Source organism: Mustela lutreola, chromosome 14, assembly GCF_030435805.1.
Source record: "Mustela lutreola isolate mMusLut2 chromosome 14, mMusLut2.pri, whole genome shotgun sequence".
NCBI classification, from domain to species: Eukaryota; Metazoa; Chordata; class Mammalia; order Carnivora; family Mustelidae; genus Mustela; species Mustela lutreola.
Genome location: NC_081303.1, coordinates 46588658 through 46610209, shown reverse-complemented (window position 1 = coordinate 46610209; position 21552 = coordinate 46588658). Strand labels below are relative to the sequence as shown.

Genomic DNA, 21552 nt, shown 5'->3' with positions numbered 1-21552 from the left:
AACAGATCTGGGACTCCATTTTCCCTCTAAGGAGTGACCCTGGAACTGTAGGGAGTATGTATTTGGAAATACATGTTAGCTGGTCTACATTTTCCACATAAAACTAAAGAATTATCTTGCTCTGGAGGTATGTTGTGTTTAACTTGTTTGGAGGTTCTTGTTATATTCTATGGAATAATACTCAAAATAATCACAGTAACTTAATATTTTTCTTTGTGCTTCTTCATAAAGAGAGAAGGTTGAAAAGGCATCCCAGGTGGTCTTCATGAATGGGGAAGAAATAGTTGTGGAACATCCTGACATGAAACAAGTTTATAATTTTATTTATGATCTTACATTCTGGTCTTTTGATGAATGTCATCCCAACTATGCTAGCCAGACAACTGTTTATGAGATGCTAGCTGTACCCCTCCTAGAATGCGCCTTTGAAGGCTATAATACCTGTCTGTTCGCTTATGGTCAGACTGGCTCAGGAAAATCATATACGTAAGTATTTTTCCAAGTACAGTTATTGAAAATGTCAAACTCTTTGGTGAGAAACAGTGTAGTGTTGATAGAAAGAATGTAGTTTTGAAACTACACAGGTCTGGGCTCAAATCTCATCCATTTTATATACTGGTTCTGCAAACTTGGGCATGTATGTAACCTCTGAGCTTCAGCTTATGCAGGAGACACTATTTACTTTGTAAGTGCCATTGGCCCATTTTACTGTACATATGTCTTGTGTAAACCCAAATCTGGAGAGGTTATTTTGTAAATATGATTGTGAGAATTAAAAGTAGTAAACTAGGGGTGCCTGGGTGGCTCAGTGGGTTGAGCCACTGCCTTCGGCTCGGGTCATGATCTCAGGGTCCTGGGATCGAGCCCCACATCGGGTTCTCTGCTCAGCAGGGAGCCTGCTTCCTCCTCTCTCTCTCTCTGCCTGCCTCTCTGCCTACTTGTGATCTGTCTATCGAATAAATAAAAAATTAAAAAAAAAAAAGTAGTAAACTAATAAATGGTATATGTATATTAAAGGCTCTGCTTGTACTTTCTCACAACTCTCTGAATTAGATACCTTTTATTTATTTGCATTTTATAGAAGAGGAAATTGAGATTTTCTGGGGTTACGTACCTTGTTTAAGGTCACAGAGCTAATAAGTGGTGAGATCAAGATTTGAACTCAGGAAGATCTGACTTCAGAGACTAGGTTATTAGATATTTATAATGTGGTTTAATTAGCTTGTTTCCCATTCATTCCCCAACCCATTTCCCCAGAAGAATTTTTAAAAAACACTAATTAGTTTTATCCCTATTCACCCCTGCCATTTATTATGTATTTTCCAGGATGATGGGACTTAGTGAAGAACCAGGAATAATTCCAAGGTTTTGTGAAGACCTTTTTGCTCAAGTAGCCAAAAAACAAACTCAGGAGGTGCGTTCTCTTTTGTAAGCCTTCATGTTAGACTAGGAAACAGTCAAATCAAATTAAAATCAGAGTCATCACCTCTAAGGAAATAATGAAAGATGCAATTTTAAGTTCTAACTCATTCTCTTTTGAAACAGTGGTATGGAAGAGAGGTTGGAGATTTAAAACTTTGGAATGAATTCCCCTCGATGGGCAGTGATAGAAGGATCATCTCTTCTGTCTTCTCTAGCTTTTTCAGCTATATTACTTTTATGTATGTGTAGTGGCTTATAATGTGGCAGTTATGTACCATTACATGTTTGTAGTCAGGCAGATACACAGACTCAACTAAGGACAGTAGGTAGAAACTTCAGAACAACATAAAGCAGAGAGTAGTGAAGCTGGAGTTTAAACCCAGATTCAGCTTCAAATACCATGCTCTTTACACTGCCCTACACCTGAAAATTGGTACTAGCTTCCCTTTTTTCTTATTCATTCATACATGCAGCCAGTATTTACTGGATATCGGCTGTTTGCCGAGCATTCCATTAGATCATTTTTCCCCAAATTTGCTTCATCATAAGAATTACCAGGAATGTGTCAGGGGCAGATTTTCACTTATGTGTTTGATCATGTGTGATAGTATATGTGTGTGTGTGTGTGCACACGCATGTGTGTGCACGTGTGTGTGTATGTGTGTGTGTGTGTGTACACGTGCTAAGAAAATCTCTTTAGGAGATTCTGATTTAGTTGATCTGGGCTACAGCTGGTAATTTATAGTTTTCTTACTACACTATACCTAGTGATTCTTATGATAAGGGAAATTGGAGAAATGCTGTGCAAGATTTGGGAATATGTAGTTAAAAGTCCCAGTTTCTGTATTTAAGAGAGTATAATGGAAAAATGAGTCAGTAAATAGCCAAGCACAATCAACTTAATGCTAAATAAATGAAAGCACATACTATAATAGTGTAAGAACAGAGTGCTTTGAGAATATTTAAGACTAGAGGAAGCCACGTGTTCTTCAATGAGGGACAACTGAGCTTATTTTTTAGGGAAACAGAGCAGTTACTAGCTTGGTGAAGAGGCGGAAGGACATTCCAGGCAGTGGGAGCAGCATGTGCAAAGCTTTGAAAGGAAGAAAGTAGGGAGCCTTTGGGAATCTATAAATTGTTTACTTTGCTTTAAGCATGGAATTTGAGAGTGGAGGGTGATAAGAGAGGCAGGCAAAACTCAGCTTGTGAATGACTTTATGACCCCTGCATCTAGGAATTTAGAAAGCTATGGAAGGAAGGATTTTAAGCAGGGAAATCAAATGATCACCTTTCCTCTTCAAAAAAAAAAAAAAAAAAAAAAGATAGCTCTGGCTGCAGTGTTGAAAATGGATTGAAAGAAGTAAAACTGGATGCAAAGAGACCAGTTGTGGGACTTGTAAACTGTAAGGAAGGCATGACAGGGTCTAGATTCAGGTAGTGACTGTAGAATTGAACATTTGAGAGATCTTAGTAAGTAGAGCTTATTTTCTTTGGAGAAATGTCAATTCAAGTCCTTTGCCTGTTTTTAAATTGGGTTGTTTGTCTTTTTGCTGTTGGGTTGTAAGTGTCCTTTATATATTCTGGATCCTAGAACCTTATCTGTTACATAATTTGCAAAAAATGCAAGGATTTTTAAAATAAGTTGCATGTTGTGTTTCTATTTGTCCTACTAGGTCAGCTACCACCTTGAAATGAGCTTTTTTGAAGTGTATAATGAAAAAATTCATGACCTTCTGGTTTGTAAAGGAGAAAACGGGCAGAGAAAGCAACCAGTAAGATTAAAACAATTTATGACCTGTTTTTAATTTGCTTTTATAAATGCATATGGTTATGCTAGTACTCAACATGATCTATATGGCTTGCATTTTTACCAAAATTGCTATTATATGGTAGCAAATGCTTGGGATCTACAGTCTAAATGAGTAAATAAATAGTAAATAAACTAAACATTGTTGCTAATAGGAATTAAATTCATTATTAAATTTAGCCTCTTTTAAAACAAATATTGTATCAAAATTTAAGATAAAATATGTGTTTCAAGATTTCGTTAGACCCCTTAAATCAAACACTAAATCCCTAAAGCCAAAAAGCAGTAGAAGTTTAAAAATTGTTTTGTTATTATAGAATATGTATCTTATTGGGTTATTTAGTAAATTGGTATCTTGTACATTATATTTTCTGTGAAATAATAAGTTCCACAAATACATAATTTTTTTTAAAAAACTGCTATCAAAATATAAAATTTGAGGAGTACCTGGATGGCTCAGTTGATTAAGCCTCCAACTCTTGATTTTGATTCAGGTCATGATCTCAATGGATCTCTTGGGATTGAGCCCTTCATTGGGCTCTGAGCTCTGCAGAGCAGAGTCTGCTGGAGACTCTCTCTGCCTTTGCACCTCACCCTCTATCTTGCACATGCTCTCTTTCTCAAATAAATAAATAAAGTCCTTTCTTTAAAAGAATGTAAAAATTTTTAATTTTGAAAAGGACCTTGGAGAGCAAGAAAGTAAAATCAAAAGAGGTCACTTGACTTTCAAAGTCAAGTCATTCAAAGTCATTGTGGCTATGCTGTTGGTAACATCAAGAATCTTAAACTTGGTTTTTCTTCTTTGACTTAAATGTATTTTAAATTTCTGGTTACAAAGTTTAAAACATAATGTAAACCTGGAAAAAAATTAACTGAAATTTGCTGAATGTATTTTATTTTAAAGAGATATTTAAGAGCATAGAGATAATAGCTACTGCAGGTCTTAAGAATAAAGAACTCGTAAGATATTTGATGCTACAGTGAACTGTGGCATCTTGTTAATAGTTTGTGATACTGAAGCAGTATCTTAATGCCTTACAGATTTGTGTTTGTGAGAACCTTTATATTTATCTCTGGGTCAAGTAAAGGCAAATCTCTTTGCCTTAAACTCCACATACACAAGAAAAGACCATTTAAAATTGTGTTTTATATGAAATATTTGTTATGCCCTTAATAATGCTAATGTTTGCTTCTATTAGCTGAGAGTAAGGGAGCATCCTGTCTCTGGGCCGTATGTCGAAGCTCTGTCAATGTAAGTGTTTGGTTCAGTGAAAACAAGGAGGAGACAAGTAATGAATAGAACAAATGTTGTTCTCATTTGCCTTCCCGACTTTGAAACACTGGATAACTATTTAACATTCACCCTTAATATTATTCCTTTAATTTTTCCTCTCTTTCCAGCTACAGCATTAGCTGCTTGTTTTTGTGTTTGTTCATATCTTTTGCAGCACCTGTAAAGTGCCTGGCATGGAGTGTTAGTTATACTGTGTGTGAGATATTTGATTTTTCTCCCCTTATCCCCTTTCCCCATTAAGTTAAGCCTTCCCTTTCTAGCTGCTTTTTCTATTACTTTAAGCTGAAGAGGGGAGAAGGTGCTAAGATGAGTTTAGTGTTGAGAGTGTGAGACATGCTAAGAGTCATTTACTTTATCTTTCAACACCCCAGATGCCTTCTTAAAGAAAAGGGAAATTGCATAGGTATGGATTCGGCTCCATTCAATAATTTTGGGATTATGTCGCAACCTATACATACTAGCATACCCTCCCCCACGTATGCCAAGTATAGGTTTTGGTCTCACGATTTAGACTTGAATATTATAATATTAAGAGCTAAACTGCTTCATTAATAAAAACCATACTTTTTGGTAAAATTAAAACATTTGCTATCCTTTAAGAATGGAGACAGTGAAAGATTGTGTGAGAGCCAGTATAATAATATCTATGAATTATTCAATTGTGGTCTTCAGAAAGTAATTACGTAATTTAAACATTATTATTATTTAATGAGAATAAGAAGGTAATTATCAGTAAAAACAATTTTGTCTTTTTCCTTTTTAAAATAGGAATGTTGTCAGTTCTTACTCTGACATCCAGGTAAGATTGATTGTATTTTATCTTCTTTCTGTTACATAGAAAGATCATAATCATAAGTATTCATAAGAATATTTCTCCTTAACTGCTACTTGCATAAGTAAATCTTGTTAATTCATTATGAGCTGATTTTGTTTGTTAAACTTCAATCAGAGGAATTACTCTTCTGAAGTAAAAATAAAAATTGACTATCATAGCAGCTTAGTGTTATTGAAATAGTCTTTTAAAGGTGTAATTTCCTGATTTAAGTATTTGTGTTGGAGGCAGAGTTGAAAATGGGAATACAAATTATTAAATTACAAACATTTATTAATTTCATTTTATAAACAGTTTATAAAGTGTGTATATGTTGCCAAATGCACTTACTTAATTTTGTTGTTTCTTAATTTGTTCCAATAAATTTTAGTTTGCTGTTCTGACCTCCCTCTCTTCTTTCTTCTAAGAGTTGGCTAGAATTGGGAAATAAACAAAGGGCAACTGCTGCTACTGGTATGAATGATAAAAGCTCCCGATCGCATTCGGTTTTCACCCTGGTAATGACCCAGACCAAGGTATTCTTTTTATTGATTATTTTATTCTTTAAATCAAAAGTAAGAGTATGGTAATATAAATATATAACATAATTGGATTTTAGTATACACAATAACAGAATGACTTTTGTATAGATGGCAGTATTTTTATTTTACTGTTTGAAAAATCAATAATGTATAATTATTAATTTATGATATCTGATATTAATATGATAAGAATATTAATGTATGATATAATATGTTTATAATACATGGTATTTATATGGTATTTGGAAAAATGTATCAGAAAGTCAGAGATTTTTAAAATTTAAGCCATAGGTTCCACTATTCAAATAAAGCCCCTCTCAATATTTTAATATATAATATTTTAGTTGTTTTACAATCACTCTTAAACAAATTTACAAAATCTTCAATAATTTTATGCCATTAAAATTCTTTATCAACTGTAATTTTTCATAGCTGTATAATATTCCACAAACGATTCCAGTTTCTCTGCTGTTGGACATTTATGTTGCTTTTGAGTGCTTTGCTCCTTTGGGATGCCTGGCTGGCTCAGTCAGAAGAGCATGTGATTCTTGATCTTGGGATCATGAGTTCAAGTCCCGGGTTGGGTGGAGAGATTACTTAAAGAAATAAATAAACACCTTGCTTTTTTCATGCTGTGATAAATAACACCTTTGTACATTAAGCTTTTGCTCTATTTATGGTTGTTTTGTCAATATAATTAGGTAGTTGTGAGTTTTTATCTCTTTAAAGTCATTTATTTTGGCATAATGCAGGCATTGCTCCATGTATTCTTGAATGTTTATTATAAGTTATTAATGATCACACTTTTGTGAGAGGACAGTTTCAAAAATAAATGAGTGGTTTGTAATCTTGTCTAACCTTTCATTTCAAGACTTACATTGATAGCAAGTCATGGAAGAACTTATGACCTATTATTTTAATGTCTTGCTACAGACAGAATCTGTAGAAGGGGAAGAACATGATCACAGAATAATGAGTCGGATAAACCTGATAGATCTGGCGGGCAGTGAGCGCTGCTCCACAGCTCAAACTAGCGGAGATCGACTGAAGGTAAATATGAGGCTTTTCTGGGGCACCTGGCTGGCTCAGTCAGTGGAGCATGTGACTCTTGTTCTCAAAGTTGTGAGCTCAAACTGACGCTGGGTGTAGAGATTACTCGAATAAATACAATCTTTAAAAAATATATAAGAGGCTTTTCTCATTTTAATGAAACTTAATTAACTTTTAATTCCCCAGGGCATTATTTGTAGGAGTTTGCAAACTAAATATACTTAACAACAACAAACAAAAACAAAAACTGTCTATCTGCAGTTTATAGACGACACTGCTGTGGTTTAAAGAGAGATCTTTACTTTTGTGGTCGTGTTTGCTTTTCAAAGAAAATTAGTAAAGTTTGAATTGTAAGGAAGTTGGTAGTTTATGGAAGAAAATATTGACTTAGTAATTATATGAGGGAAGGAATGTATTTTGTGAAATGAATGGATTGCTGAGCAGTTATTTTAAATTAGATGTTTTTTCTTGTACACAGGAAGGTGGGAGTATTAATAAGTCTTTGCTCGTGCTGGGAAAGGTCATATCGGCTCTTTCTGAACAAGCAAACCGAAAGAGAGTATTTATTCCTTACCGTGAATCTGTTCTTACATGGCAAGTATCTTTGGAAATACAAAGAATTGTATAAAACATAGTGAACACTCTGGGGAAAAGAATGATAGACTGACTTCATGTAGCCTTGGGACCGAGAAGTGGTTAGCCGTGTGACTCCCAAGACCAGACTATGCGGATTGAATCTTGGTTCTGCATCCTATAAGCTCTGCAACTTCAGGCAAATCATTTAATGTTCTAGTCTGTTTCTCCACCTGTAAAATGAGTATAATAACAATATCTCCCTTGTAAGGTTATAGTGAAGATTAAATAATTACTATAAAACTGTTAACACGTAGTATGTGCTGTATTAGTATAAGCAGCTGGTACTACCCTCACTGTTTTTAGTGCTTCATGTTTGAGCATATATGATACCACCAAACATATTGCTGTGTGTAAAAAGTGAAACTGTTTTGTGTGGTACCCACTGACTAGCATTTAAGTGTTCAATAAACATTTTGTTAATGAGTATGTTTTCATTAATGAGATACATTACATTCAAGTTGCATCTGTATAGATTTAATATCCAATTGTGATAAGCATTGATATATAACTCTGATAAGGGCTGCCTCTCTACTTGACAGCCCCGATGCAGGGCTTGATCTCAGGACCCTGAGATCATGACCAGAGCCAAATCAAGAGTCGATGGTTAACCGACTGAGTCACCCAGGCCCCCAGACTGCTGTGTGTCTTTATAATTGGTTTATAGGAATGTAGTTGTCACCTGAAAACATTTAAGGGAAAATCTGATTTTTTTTTTTTTTTTTGGTGCCTTTTGGAAACTAAGAATAGTGAAATTCATTCTGCATTAATAAAGAAAAGTGATTTAGTCTCATACTATCTTTTTTTTCCTCTAAAAGAAGGCTTTTGCATATAGTAGAAAACAACAATTTTGTTTATATGCCCATTCATCATTTTCAGTATTTATTGAACACTTGTTCCTAAAGGTTGTGGCAGCATTGGAAATACAGAGATGGCCAATACACATACTTTCTTTCCTGAAGTATAGCTCACAGTCTAGTCTGGGAAGTGGGAAGTGGTATCTCACTAAATATTTGACGGTTAACCATAATTTAAGTCTTTTCCCCAGTTACTGTTTCATGAAACAATATAAAAAGTATACGAGAAAACAATGTTCATGAGATCTAAAAATAACTACAAATACCACAAAAGTTCTGAATGGTAGTGCTCATGGTGGGCTCAGTCCATAGAGCATGTGACTCCTGATCTCAGGATCGTGAGTTCGAGCCCCACACTGGGTGTAGAGGTTACTTTAAAAATAAACAAATAAAAGTCCTGAATGGTATATGAGTGAAAAATATAATACTGTATTATATATGCTATTAGTTTGTTTTGTTCTTTCTACATAAGTACTGCTATTAGGTTGTAGAAACAAAGTCTAATTATGATTTATTTTCCTTGAAGGCTGTTAAAAGAAAGTTTGGGTGGAAATTCAAAAACTGCAATGATCGCTACTGTCAGTCCCGCTGCCAACAACATTGAAGAAACTTTAAGCACACTGAGATATGCCAGCCAAGCCCGTATGATAGTCAATATTGCCAAAGTAAATGAAGATATGAATGCTAAGTTAATTAGAGGTGAAGATATCTCTAAACATTTAATTATTTTATAACAGCTAAATCTCAAATATTGTTTCAGTCATGAAAATATGCAATTTAAGAAAACTAAAGATTTTTCTTTCATACCTACTTATAATAGACGCAAGACCTCATTCTACAATGATGGTGGAAGAGAGGTGGAAGGACGATGGGAAATAGAATTAGGAAGGGGAAAACAAACAGAAAAAGAAAATAGAGAGTGGGTAAAGGGGAAAGAGCAAACATAGAAAAATAATCTTACAGACTGAGTCATAGATGTGTGCAGCAGAATAATACCATGATTTATTACTTTTCCTCCTACAACCTTTCCTCCATTGTCATTCTGTTTATCAGCTCTACTATTGCTTAGTTCATTGATCTAAAGGATAGTGATCTAAAGGCTTGAGTTTCTAGCATAGGCCTAATTTCATTTATGCTCAGTGCTACTTTTTCTGTATCCCCTGGGAATCCTGCTTAGGATGAACTTGAGCACCTGCACGGAACCTTGGTTTGTGCAGTTTTCTCTTTGCTTATGTGGAGTTACCATCTTTTCATAGTCCTTTGTCCTCTGGCCCTTTTGAGCTGCAGAGGATGAATGGTTACTTCAGAGGAGCAGACCAGAGAAGAATGAATTTACTGTTACCATGGTCCATTGTCTCCCTTTTGGATTCCCTCTTTCACAAATAGGGCTACTACATTCATTAAAAATAAGTATTCTGAACTCCAGCTTGAAAAATCTTTGATTTTTATCCAACACTTCTTTATGAGTAAGGTTTGCCTTGGGACAATCCTGGTTCATGTCTCCTGCATTAGTGTGATTAACAATGTGCTTCTCAAAAGTGTCCCTCTTTGGACCATACATGATATGGCCATACTACTTATAAGGGGGGAAATTCATTAAGATGGGAGCACTTTTTCAGGTTAAGGCTAAGTAGAAATGTATACGTAATGTAAGTAAAATAAAATTGATTTCCGTAAATATTCTATTTTATTTAGTAATATTTAAAACTTGAAATAAGAAAATTGGAGGATTAAACCTACTGTGGTAGTGATTATATATCAAATGTTATTAATCATGCACCTTTTTACATATTTAGAATTGAAAGCAGAAATTGAAAAGCTAAAAGCTGCTCAAAGGAACAGTCGGAATATTGACCCTGAACGATATAGGCTATGCCGGCAAGAAATAACATCCTTAAGAATGAAACTGCACCAACAGGAGAGAGACATAGCAGAAATGCAAAGGTGGAATATAGCCAATATTTTAGATGTCTGTGTGTTACTTGAAATCATTGGATGGGTGGTGGGATTGGTGGAGAGGGAGGACTTTAGGAAGGATCTGTGGCTCTGTTTTCATACTTTCTGTATGAATAGAGGAGTCCATCCCAGACCATCATATTTTAAATATTTTATATATTTTAAATATTTTAAATATTCCTAAGTAGTTTCTTAATCTTTATTTATTATCTTTAATTCTCAATCTTATGCATCTGGATATTTTTAACTGTATTATTCTGTTTGTCTTTGGAAAGAGCATGGAAAGAAAAATTTGAACAAGCTGAAAGAAGAAAACTTCAAGAAACAAAGGCATTACAGGTATCATTTCAACTTTCTAAACTGATTTGAAAATTAAATGAAGATGACAGTAAATATGGAAATGGAATTTCTCAAATATTCATTGCATACTGACTCTATATGGCAAGCAATACCATAAAGAGAAATAGTATAAGAAAGTGCTGAGATCAAGACCCTGATATACTTAGAGCCCATAATTATGTTGGAAAATTAAAATATAAACCATCTAATTCTGTTCACTTCGGTTAAATGTTTTTTTCTGTGCCAGGCCTGGGGGAGGCCAACGTGAATAAAATGTAGTTTTGGCCCTCAAAGAGCATGTAATTTAAAGGAATATTTACAATGTAAATAGGTGACTGAAAGGCAGTGTGATCTGACTAGGTTGAACCATATGATACTGCCATTTTTTAGGTAAGAAATGAACACCGGCAGTGTCATACGGTTCAACCTAAGGCAATGAAAAGCATGTAAAAGGAAGAGAAGCAGGAGACTGGAGGGAGTAATTAACTTTGATGAGGGTGGTTGTTAAGGGGGACTTCAAAAAGAAAAGGACAACTAAGCAAGATTTTGTTAGGCTACCAAAGTCAAGATTTCTTTTTTTTTTAATTTTTTTATTTTTTTTTAAAGATTTTATTTATTTATTTGACAGAGAGAGAGATCACAAGTAGGCAGAGAGGCAGGCAGAGAGAGAGGGAGAAGCAGGCTTCCCGCTGAGCAGACAGCCCAATGCGGGACTCGATCCCAGGAACCTGGGATCATGACCTGAGCCGAAGGCAGAGGCTTTAACCCACTGAGCCACTCAGGTGCCCCTATTTTTTATGTTTTTAAAGATATTATTTATTTGACAAAGAGATCAGAAGTAGGCATAGCAGCAGGCAGAGAGAGAAGGGGAAGCAGGCTCCCCGCTGAGCAGAGAGCCTGATGCAGGCCTTGATCCCAGGACCCTGAGACCATGACCTGAGCCGAAGGCAGAGGCTTAACCCATTGAGCCACCCAGGTGCCCCGCAAAGTCAAGATTTCTAAGCAAGGAATCCCATGTTCAGAAACATGGAAGGACAACATAGCTTGGATGTCCACAGAATTCAGAACTTGTATATTAATGCTGGTGGCAGAGATTGGGCTGGAGAGTAATGCAAGATTCAGATCATGACATTGAATTTAGGTGACTGGGAGCCAGTGAAGTGTTTGAATGGAAAGGAAGTGACATGAGCAGACTTCTGTTTTAAATAGGGTCTTCTGGTAATGGTGGATTTGAGGGAGGAAAGACTCATGCTGGCTGGGAAGGTTATTCATCTAGGAGTCTGTTACCATGGTGAAGGTAAGAAGTGGTGAGAGCTCAAGTAAGGCAGTGGCAGTGGGAATGGCTAGTGGAGGAGTTGGGTTCAAAAGATAGAAAGGAGGTACAATTCATAGACTCAGAGTGTGTTTTGGATGTGTGTGTATGCTGAAAAAATGGAAAAGTCAAGAATGATGCCCAGGTTTCTGAGATGGGTGCATTGCACTGTAAAATCATGAAGTCACTGTAGTGGTGAAAGAAGCCAGATGATAATGGGTTGAGGAGTGACTAAGGAGATAGGGCTATACAGGTAAACACTGAAAACCTTAAGTGAGAAGTCAGAGAAAGGGGCTGTGAGATCCTGGAGAAGTTTTGTTTGTTCATTTTGGTTTTGTTTCTTTAAAGGAGGGAAGACACTTGAACTTTTTTATAGGAATCAAAACTCCTTAATGGAATGAGGTTCTAAAAGAGATTGGAGAGTATGGGTCAAGGGCAAAGGTATTGGCTGTAAAGAAAATATTTCAAATGACTGGTAGGCAAAGAACTGTAAGAATTGGGAGGAAGGGGAGAATATTCCTTGGGAAGGTGAGTCCAGCTTCATAGAAGAGGCTTGATTTGAGTTTTGAAAATTTGGCTTTGAAGCCTGGGTAAGATTTTGTTAGGTAGAAAAAAGGAAGAGTGCATTCTAGGAAAGGAAAATTGTATGAGAGTAAAGGTACAAAAGTTGAAGGTATGCTCAGAAGAAGGTGTGTGGATCAGTTTTATTGGAGCAGCAGTTTGTATGTGGTCATAAGGAGATAAAATGGGAAGGATATATTATGGTTAGTTTATTGATTTTCAGGCTAAGTAATTTGACTTTTATCTTGTAGGAAGTGGGAAGTGATTGAGAATGTTTGACTGGGGTGTTGACATTTTGAGAATACCCTTTCAGGAGAATTGATTTAGCATAGGATGTAAGATGAACTGAAAACAAGAGAAATTGTTGACAGGGCAATCAGGCAGCTGCTGCAGTAGTTCAAGTATGAGGTAATAAGGATCTGAACTAAGGTGAGGACAGCAAAGATGCAACAAAAGGAACTGATCCATTCTAAAGACAATCAGTCAGTAAGAAAAGGTACATTTGAGGGTGACAGATTGATGCATGAGAGGGCTCAGCATGGTGAAGGTCAAAAAAAGGCCAACATAACTCTGAAAGTCTAAGATGTGTGATGGTAACAGTCATGGGGGAACCATGAAAGAGAGATTCTAAGAAACCTTTACTGAGACTTCACGTACAGCAATATTAATGTTTAACATAGACCACTTATTTTAGGTGGATTTAGTAATTTGCTGCCTTTTGTTAATGTTAATTTATTTTCTGACTTCCACTAGAAAGCAGGAATTACATTTCAAATGGACAACCATTTGCCAAACCTCGTCAATCTCAATGAAGATCCTCAATTATCAGAGATGCTGTTATATATGATAAAAGAAGGAACGACAACAGTGGGAAAGTATAAACCAAACTCAAGCCATGACATTCAATTATCTGGGGTACTGATTGCTGATGATCATTGGTATGTTATTCTTCTAGAAAGAAAAGGCTCCTGTTCATTTTTTTAGTAGGCTTCCATATCTTGATGAGTATGGTTTCCTTCACATGAGGCATTCATTTGTACTGATTCTTTGGTGTAATCTTTCAAATGCATCTTGTAGCCAGGAAAAGCAGACATTCTGAGTGTCTTGTAAGGAAGATAGGTTAATTACTATCAATATGAGGATTAGTGTAATGGTATTTCTGTTTTGGTGTATCTGATCTGTTGGTTGAGGGATCATTTATTTTATTTTATTTTATTTTTTAAATGTCACAACTTTTTTTGGCAAATACTCTAGAATTTTTTTTTTTAAAGATTTTACTTATTTATTTGACAGAGATCACAAGCAGGTAGAGAAGCAGGCAGAAAGAGATAGAGAGAGAGGAGGAAGCAGGCTCCCTGCTAAGCAGAGACCTGATGCAGGGCTCGATCCTAAACCCCTGGGATCATGACCTGAGCTGAAGGCAGAGGCTTAACCCACTGAGCCACCCAGGCACCCCTGCTGTGAAGTATCTTATTGTGTACATTTATTTACCTTTTATACTATTACTATCTTTCTCTTTTGTTGATAGATATATGGGTTGTTCTTAATTTTTTGGTATCATAATATTGCTATGCATATTCTTACACATATCTCTTGGTACAAATGTGAAGACTTTCTCTGGAGTGAGTTTCCCAAATGATAAACTGAGATATGAGTCCTTAAGTTTTAGCCATAAGAACTTAGGAGGCCTAACCTACCAGACTAGAAAGACACAGCCTTTCTATTTATCGCAATCTGCTATATAAATATTATGATTTTCTAATTATGCTATAACAATGTATTTATTATTAACAATATATAAACAATAATACTTTTTAAAGCTTGGGAAACACTTTTTTTTTTTTTTAAGATTTTGTTTATTTATTTGACAGAGAACATAAGTAGGCAGAGAGAGGAGGAAGCAGGCTCCCTGCTGAGCAGAGAGCCCCATGTGGGGCTCAATCCCAGGACCCTGAGATCATGACCTGAGCCGAAGGCAGAGGCTTAACCCACTGAGCCACCCAGGTGCCCCTAGGAAACACTCTTAAATTATATCTAAAACTACCTGAGCTATTAGATTGTAGGATATGTTCTTATCCAACTTTACTTGGTAATTTCACATTGTTTTCCAAAATGATTATGAATTTTTACTTCCACTGGCATTGAGAGTATCTATTACTCCATATCCTTGTCAAAACTTGGTACTGGCAGACTTTAATTTATGCCAGTCTAGAGAACATGATATGGTATCTCATTGCAGATTCATTTTGCATTTCTTTGATGAATAATCTCTTCATGTATTTATTGGTTATTTTAGTTTGCTCTTCTAGGACTTGACTGTTCATGTATTTTATCCATGTTTCAGTTGGATTACTTGGCTTTTCTTAGTAATGTATAAGAGATCTCTATATATTCTGATTGCCAGCTCTTTGTTTTATGTATTGTAAGAATCTTTTTTCCAATGTGTGGCTTCTTTTCACTCTCTTTTAGTGCCTTATGATGGATCGAAGCTCTTTGTTTTATTGTAGTACATAGCATGAGTCCTTTTCCATTACAACAGTTGTGGTCTTTTTTAAGAAATCCTTTCCGCACTGAGGTCATAGAGATGTTCTTTTAACTTTTCTTCTAGATGTTTTAAAGTTTTGTTTTCATATTTGAGCTTTTAAGTAGTCTGGAATTTTTTGTTTGGTGTGAAATAGGGGTCTGAATTCATTTATTTCTCATGTGAATAAGTAATTCTGCTAGTATCATATATTAAATAGCTTCTTTTGTGATCTGAATTGTTCATACAAAAAATTTCCCAAAAGAGTCTTTTTCTTCTCACTAGTACTCTGTAGTCTTAATTATTTGAGTTTTATAATGTCTTTATATCTGGTATGTATATCTCTTTCTTCTTCAGGTCCTTTTGTTCTATTAGTTAACAGTTTTCTATAACAAATTTGTAGTACTATTTACACCAGTGTCAAAGATACGTGACATAATCCCAAAGTGTTAGGAGTCCAGTAGGGGAGTAGGAAGTCCCCTACTTGCCTGGCACTCTGTATTTCCCCTTTTAGTACATTCATCACTATTGTCTTACTCACTACACCATGAACTTTGTGAGCCTTGGTTTCATGTCTGTCTTCGTTGCCGGGACCTATCTGGCACATGGGGGCTTAATGAAGAAAAGAACTTCAGTACCTATCAATGTATATTAATGTTACGTGGGACTTGGCATTCTATTTTTTAAAGATTTTATTCATTTTTTTAAAAGATTTTATTTATTTATTTGACAGAAAGAGAGAGCACAAGTAGGGGAAGCAGAGGCAGAGGGGAAGAGCAGGCTGAGCAAGGAGCCTGACTTGGGGCTCGATCCCAGGACGCTGGGATCATGACCTGAGCAAAAGGCAGACACTTAACTACTGAGCCACCCAGAGCCACAAGACTTGCATTCTTAATGCTTAGAAGTAAAACTCACCTCTAGCTTGAGCCAAAAAGATAATCTTCCAGCATTTAAGATGGGCATTGAAGGATAAGAGAGATAACATTCTTCCTATGTTGGAGAAAAGGCTCAAAAGAGAGAAGCTGATGTCAAGGCAAATTCAAGGTACTGAATTAAGAGTAAGATGATGTTCTCACAAGGAAATAGTCATGGATAAAGAATGTTGGTGGTGAAGCCAGATTGTGGAGGTTTCAGAATGCCAGGCCAAGGAGTTTTGATAGAGCTAGGAGAGAGAAGGAATCGGAACAAGTAGATCCTGTTGAAACCTTTACCTGGTTAAAACACTGGTGGGAGGGACATACTGGCAAGGGGTGAGCTATTCTTTCCAGATTGTTTTCTCTAGGTGCTACAACTGAACCGTTACTCTTTAATTATAGATCTTGGAGCCTAATCAACAGCTAGAGGTTTTGGGTTGGAACTCAGCTTTTTCTGTAGCTTTTTCTCTCTCTGTTAAGTTAATCTAAAGATGAATTGGACTTTGGAGTGTCTTTCCTATTCTTGAAATAAAAAGACTTTAAGGAATATGTAGCATTTATAGCTGATTTTCATAGTATCAGGGTCTAGCTAATTAGACGACTAAGGAGTGTGTTTTTAATCTCCATGCTTTTCCTTCTTCTGTATAACCCTACTTTTCATGAGAGGAAAATGTTTGTTTTTCTCTTCATCTTTAAAACTCATACATAAAACCAGAAATTAAAAAATAAAACACTTAAAAGTGTTTCATTCATAGGTAACCATTGTCAATATTCTAATGTTTTTTCCTTGAATTCATTTCATTTTACTTTATTTTTGAGGAGAAGGTTGGTTTTTTTTTTTGTTTTTTTTTTTAAGTAGTTATAGTTAAATTACATACAATGAAAATCCTTCCCACCACTGATAGGATGGAATTGCTCAGGCTTTTTTTGCCAAAACTTCAAAATGTAGTTGGACGAAAATAAAAGAATTTTAAGTTATTTTTGTCACAAATTGATATGAATCTTAACAGCAAGGGAATAATCCCAGCAGGATTATTTTGTATTGCCTTTTTCTTTTTCATTTATGCTGTAATTATAACAATGTACTTCTTATCTTAACAGTACTATAAAAAATTTTGATGGAATAGTGAGTATCATCCCAGTTGGAGAAGCAAAGACATATATAAATGGAAAACACATTTTGGAATCCACAGTATTACATCATGTAAGTTAGCCAGTGCTAAAATCTAACAAATTGTTTGACTTTGGGCAAGTTGTTTAATTTATGTGAGTCTCAATTTTCTCCTCTGTAAGATAAGGTAGTGAACTAGATTAAAGACTATACAGTTGTAAAATTCTCTTTTCTATTAATTCATTAATTACCTTCATTCATGCAAAGACAAAAGTTATATCACTGTAAACTAGTACCTGAAGAGCTGACCACTGACAGCACCATTATGTGTCCAGTAAAGAGCTCGAAAAGCATCCTCGTTATTTGCTATGTGACTTTTGAAAAAAGTTATTTAATTAGGGTGATTGTATATCACTGAAGTCAGGATACTGTTGAGAGCATTTGTAATAATTATATTGGGAGAAGGGCACCTGGCTGGCTCAGTTGGAAAACATGTAACTCTTGATCTTGGGGTCTTGAGTTTGAGCCCCATGCTGGGTGTAGAGATTACATAAATAAATAAAACTTAAAAAAAATTACATTGGGAGAACAGGCAAAAATGAGTCTGTTATAGGCAAACCAAGACTGTTGGTCACTTCATACATATCCTACCTTTCGGGGGAGGGGAGGATTAAATAAAATAATCTGTCTATAGTTCTTAACACAATGTCTGCAAATTGTACGCTCAGTGAATGCCTATTTTTATTATCAAGCTCTGTGCTCTTTAACTTCCTCATTCCTAAAATCTAGATAATAGTCTTATCTCACTGGGTTTTTGTGAGATATAAATGAGATCACGTATATATATATAGTGTTTAACACAGTGATTGGCATATAGAAAATATTTAATAAATGTTAGTTTCTATGATTTTTAATGTTTATTTTTACTGATATTAGACTGTATTGAATTTCTGAGCTTAATTATTTGTCCCATGAAAGTTTTTGATTCAGACTCACCTCAAGTAGTACATTTTTTGTGTGCTTTAGGGTGATCGGGTGATTCTTGGTGGAGATCATTATTTTAGATTTAATCATCCAGTAGAAGTCCAGAAAGGAAAAAGACCATCCGGTAGAGATACTCTTATAAGCGAGGGTCCAAAAGACTTTGAATTTGCAAAAAATGAGTTGCTCATTGCACAGAGATCACAGTAAGTATTCTTGTTGATATGAAATAGTAAGAATATGAGAGAGGTCTACAAGAGTTAACCATATCGTGCTAGTCTCCGCCAGTTAATTCTTTGGGTGCTAGTGTCTAGTGATGTGATCTTTTCTCTTGGTACATTCATTCATTCAGCAGACATTAATTGAGCTGATATTATGTATCTGTCACTATACTAGGAATACAAAGAATAACTGAAATTTAGCTACTATACTGGAGGAATTTATCATCTCGTGGGGCTGACACGCGGTTGTACCAGAGTGCCATGACAGAATCCTGCAGTATGTACTGTTTATGGAGTGAGGGGTGACTCGTAGGCCCGACCAGGAATCAGCAAAGTTTTCTAAGGGACAAGAAGACATCCCCTGGAATGGAGTCCCAAGAAGCTGTTAGCAGTTAGCCAGCAGAACAGGGGTGTGAATACTTTTTGTTTTCTTTGCCCCATTTTTAGCTCATGCAATATTGTAGGATTTCTGATTTAAGCAATATCATTACCAATTAATTGGTAAAGTATATGTAAAGAGTTAGGATTTTATCTTAAAGGATACAGAATCATTAAAAATTTTAGGCAGACAAGAGAGAGACCTGACAAAATCACAGTTTTTGAGCTCAACATGACCCAAGTCCGGAGAACAGAAGAGAGGTGGAGCAAGTATAGCTTGCAAATGCCAGTCAGAGATTGTTGAAGTGGAAGCACAGCGTGGTTAGGTCGGAGAGAGTATTACGGAGAAAGAACCAACCACACTTGACGACCAAAGAGTATGAAGGGATGAGGAGTCAGAATAACTAGTATGGACTGGGCTAATCCTATTTTATCTTTTAAAAATTCTGAACTTGCTTCTGGTGTTTTTTTTTTAAAAATTATGGTACAATATCTGTAACATAAAATTCACTATTTTAACCACTTTAAAATATACATCTCAAGGATGTTAAGTATATTGACAGTGTGTACAACCATCAAAGTATTCAACTCCAGAACTTTTTTATCTTCCCAAACTGAAACTCTGTTGCCATTCAGCTGTGACTCCCCATAATCCCTGGTCTTGTTATCCTACCCGCCAGGCCCTGGTTACCGTTAGCCTTCCTTCTTTTGATAATTCTTTTTTCAGTGAAATTGAGAAAGAAAATTTCTATACAATGTAGTTGCTAAAGCCTTGATTTTATTATTTTTAAGGATTTTTTTAATTTATTTGAGAGAGAGAGAGACAGAGACAGCAAGAGAGAAAACAAGCAAGAAGGAGAAGCAGGCTCCCCACTGAGCCGGGAGCCTGGCGTGGGGTTCCATTCCAGGACCCTGGGATCATGATCTGAGCCAAAGTGATGCTTAACTGACTGAGCCACTCAGGTGCCTCTAGAGCATTGATTTTATTGAGAAGAAAGCAGCTTTCAGTTTTTTATACTCCTTGATGCTTTTCCCTTGTATATTGAAAGATGACAAAGCTAATTTAATGTTTTAACTTACCAAATGTCAAATTATTATAGATGGTTGAAAATATACAACCTATTTTATTAGCTCTCATAACATTTTTAGAATTATTTCAATGTTTTCCCTAACCTGTGACCTAAATGTGAATTAAAAGTTATTGATATATGAAATATAATTTTTGCTCTAATTATTGTTAATCATAAAATACCCTTATTTGGGGGACATCTGGGTGGCTTAATTGGTTAAGTATCCAACTCTTGATTTTAGCTCAGGTTATGACCTCAGGATTATGAGACTGAGCCCCGTGTTGGGCTCTGGCTCAGTCGGAGTCTGCTTGACATTTTCTCTCACTCTCTCCCTCAGCCGCTACCACACTGCGCATGCGTGCGTGTGTTCTCTCGCTCTCTCTCAAAAACCTAACAAAACAAAACAAAAAACCTTTATTTTGTGTTTTCTATAATGTCAACTATATTGTTTACTACAATGTCAACTATATGTTTACTAATGTCAACTATAATGTTTACTTCAACTTTCACTATGGCATCATATTTTTATATAACTACTATGGTATATAAAGGATTCTTGACTATGTGTCCTGTGACTCTTTTGCTACTTTGTAGACTTGAAGCAGAAATAAAAGAGGCACAATTGAGAGCAAAGGAAGAAATGATGCAAGGAATCCAAATTGCAAAAAAAATGGCTCAACAAGAGCTTTCTTCTCAAAAAGCTACATATGAAAGCAAAATAAAAACATTGGAAGCAGAACTGGTAAATGGCAGAACTGTTTTTTTCTTTCTCTGCTTGTGTACCCTAAGTGATATATTGCCTATAAAATTGAGTATATCCCTAGAAGGAAACTGAAGGAATATCAAAGATTAGAGAGTCAAAGCCAAGTGAGTCTCAGCCTTCTTTAATTTTACTTCAGGAAGCAAGTTAGTAGTAGACAAATAGCTGTTGGAAGAAGAAAAATAGAGAAGCTTCTATCTTCTACCTACTTGAGCCCATGGCTCTCTCTCTGGTTTCTTGGTCATCTTGCATTCCCACAGCCCATTTTAGAGGAGAGTGCTCTAGAAGGTTTGACTGGTGATACTTATTTTAGGTTAGATTAATAAAGCTGAATGAGATAGAAAAACTACAGGGCAACTTTTCTATTGATGAGTCAATTTCTTATACATTGATTAAAGAAATGGACTCTTGTACATTTTTTATATTGTTTTTGAAAAAAAATTATGTGTTTTTGCCCATTACTTTTTTTTATTGTTCTTTAAAGAAGGAAGAGGCTCAAAGGAAGAAAATGCAGGAAATAAATAACCAGAAGGCTAATGACAAAATTGAGGAATTAGAAAAGGCAAAACAGCAACTTGAGCAGGAAATCTATGTCAACAAAAAGCGATTAGAAATGGAGACTTTGGCTGCAAAACAGGTAATTTCATTTTGTAAGTAGTTGGCTCTGTTCTGAGCAACAGCTGGAAATTTTTTTTTTTTTTTTAAATGAACTCACGGTACCTAAGAGGAGATGGCTGAATCTGGGTCTCCTGATGAAAAGGGCTCTACTTTTTCTTCTTTTTTTTTTTTTTCTCTTTTGGGGGGGTGGGGGGGTTGAGATCATTTTGTTTGATTTTCTTTTTTTTTTTTTACAAGACCAGTGCTCTAATCTCTGAGCTACAGAGCCCTGCTTCTTCTTCTTTTTTTTTAATGAAAAGGGCTCTTCTTGCCTGAAAGCTTACAACCTGGTAATGCTCACAGCTCTGCTCACACATCATCACACAAACATTTTGAAAGACACAGAGCTCTTATT

General features: G+C 35.6%; 1 protein-coding gene across 1 annotated transcript in view; it reads left to right on the top strand.

Annotated features, from left to right (window-relative positions):
- The window catches only part of KIF14 (kinesin family member 14), a 52878-nt gene that overhangs the window by 5237 nt on the left and 26089 nt on the right, over positions 1 to 21552 (top strand). Inside the window, exons 3-18 of the mRNA XM_059146478.1 lie at positions 232 to 486; positions 1327 to 1414; positions 3096 to 3194; positions 4429 to 4481; positions 5292 to 5322; positions 5763 to 5870; positions 6810 to 6926; positions 7405 to 7520; positions 8943 to 9115; positions 10213 to 10360; positions 10648 to 10711; positions 13338 to 13522; positions 17121 to 17223; positions 18157 to 18317; positions 20375 to 20522; positions 21025 to 21177. Of these exons, the coding sequence (XP_059002461.1) occupies positions 232 to 486; positions 1327 to 1414; positions 3096 to 3194; positions 4429 to 4481; positions 5292 to 5322; positions 5763 to 5870; positions 6810 to 6926; positions 7405 to 7520; positions 8943 to 9115; positions 10213 to 10360; positions 10648 to 10711; positions 13338 to 13522; positions 17121 to 17223; positions 18157 to 18317; positions 20375 to 20522; positions 21025 to 21177 (2002 nt within the window). The remainder of the gene's footprint in view (positions 1 to 231; positions 487 to 1326; positions 1415 to 3095; positions 3195 to 4428; positions 4482 to 5291; positions 5323 to 5762; positions 5871 to 6809; positions 6927 to 7404; positions 7521 to 8942; positions 9116 to 10212; positions 10361 to 10647; positions 10712 to 13337; positions 13523 to 17120; positions 17224 to 18156; positions 18318 to 20374; positions 20523 to 21024; positions 21178 to 21552) is intronic.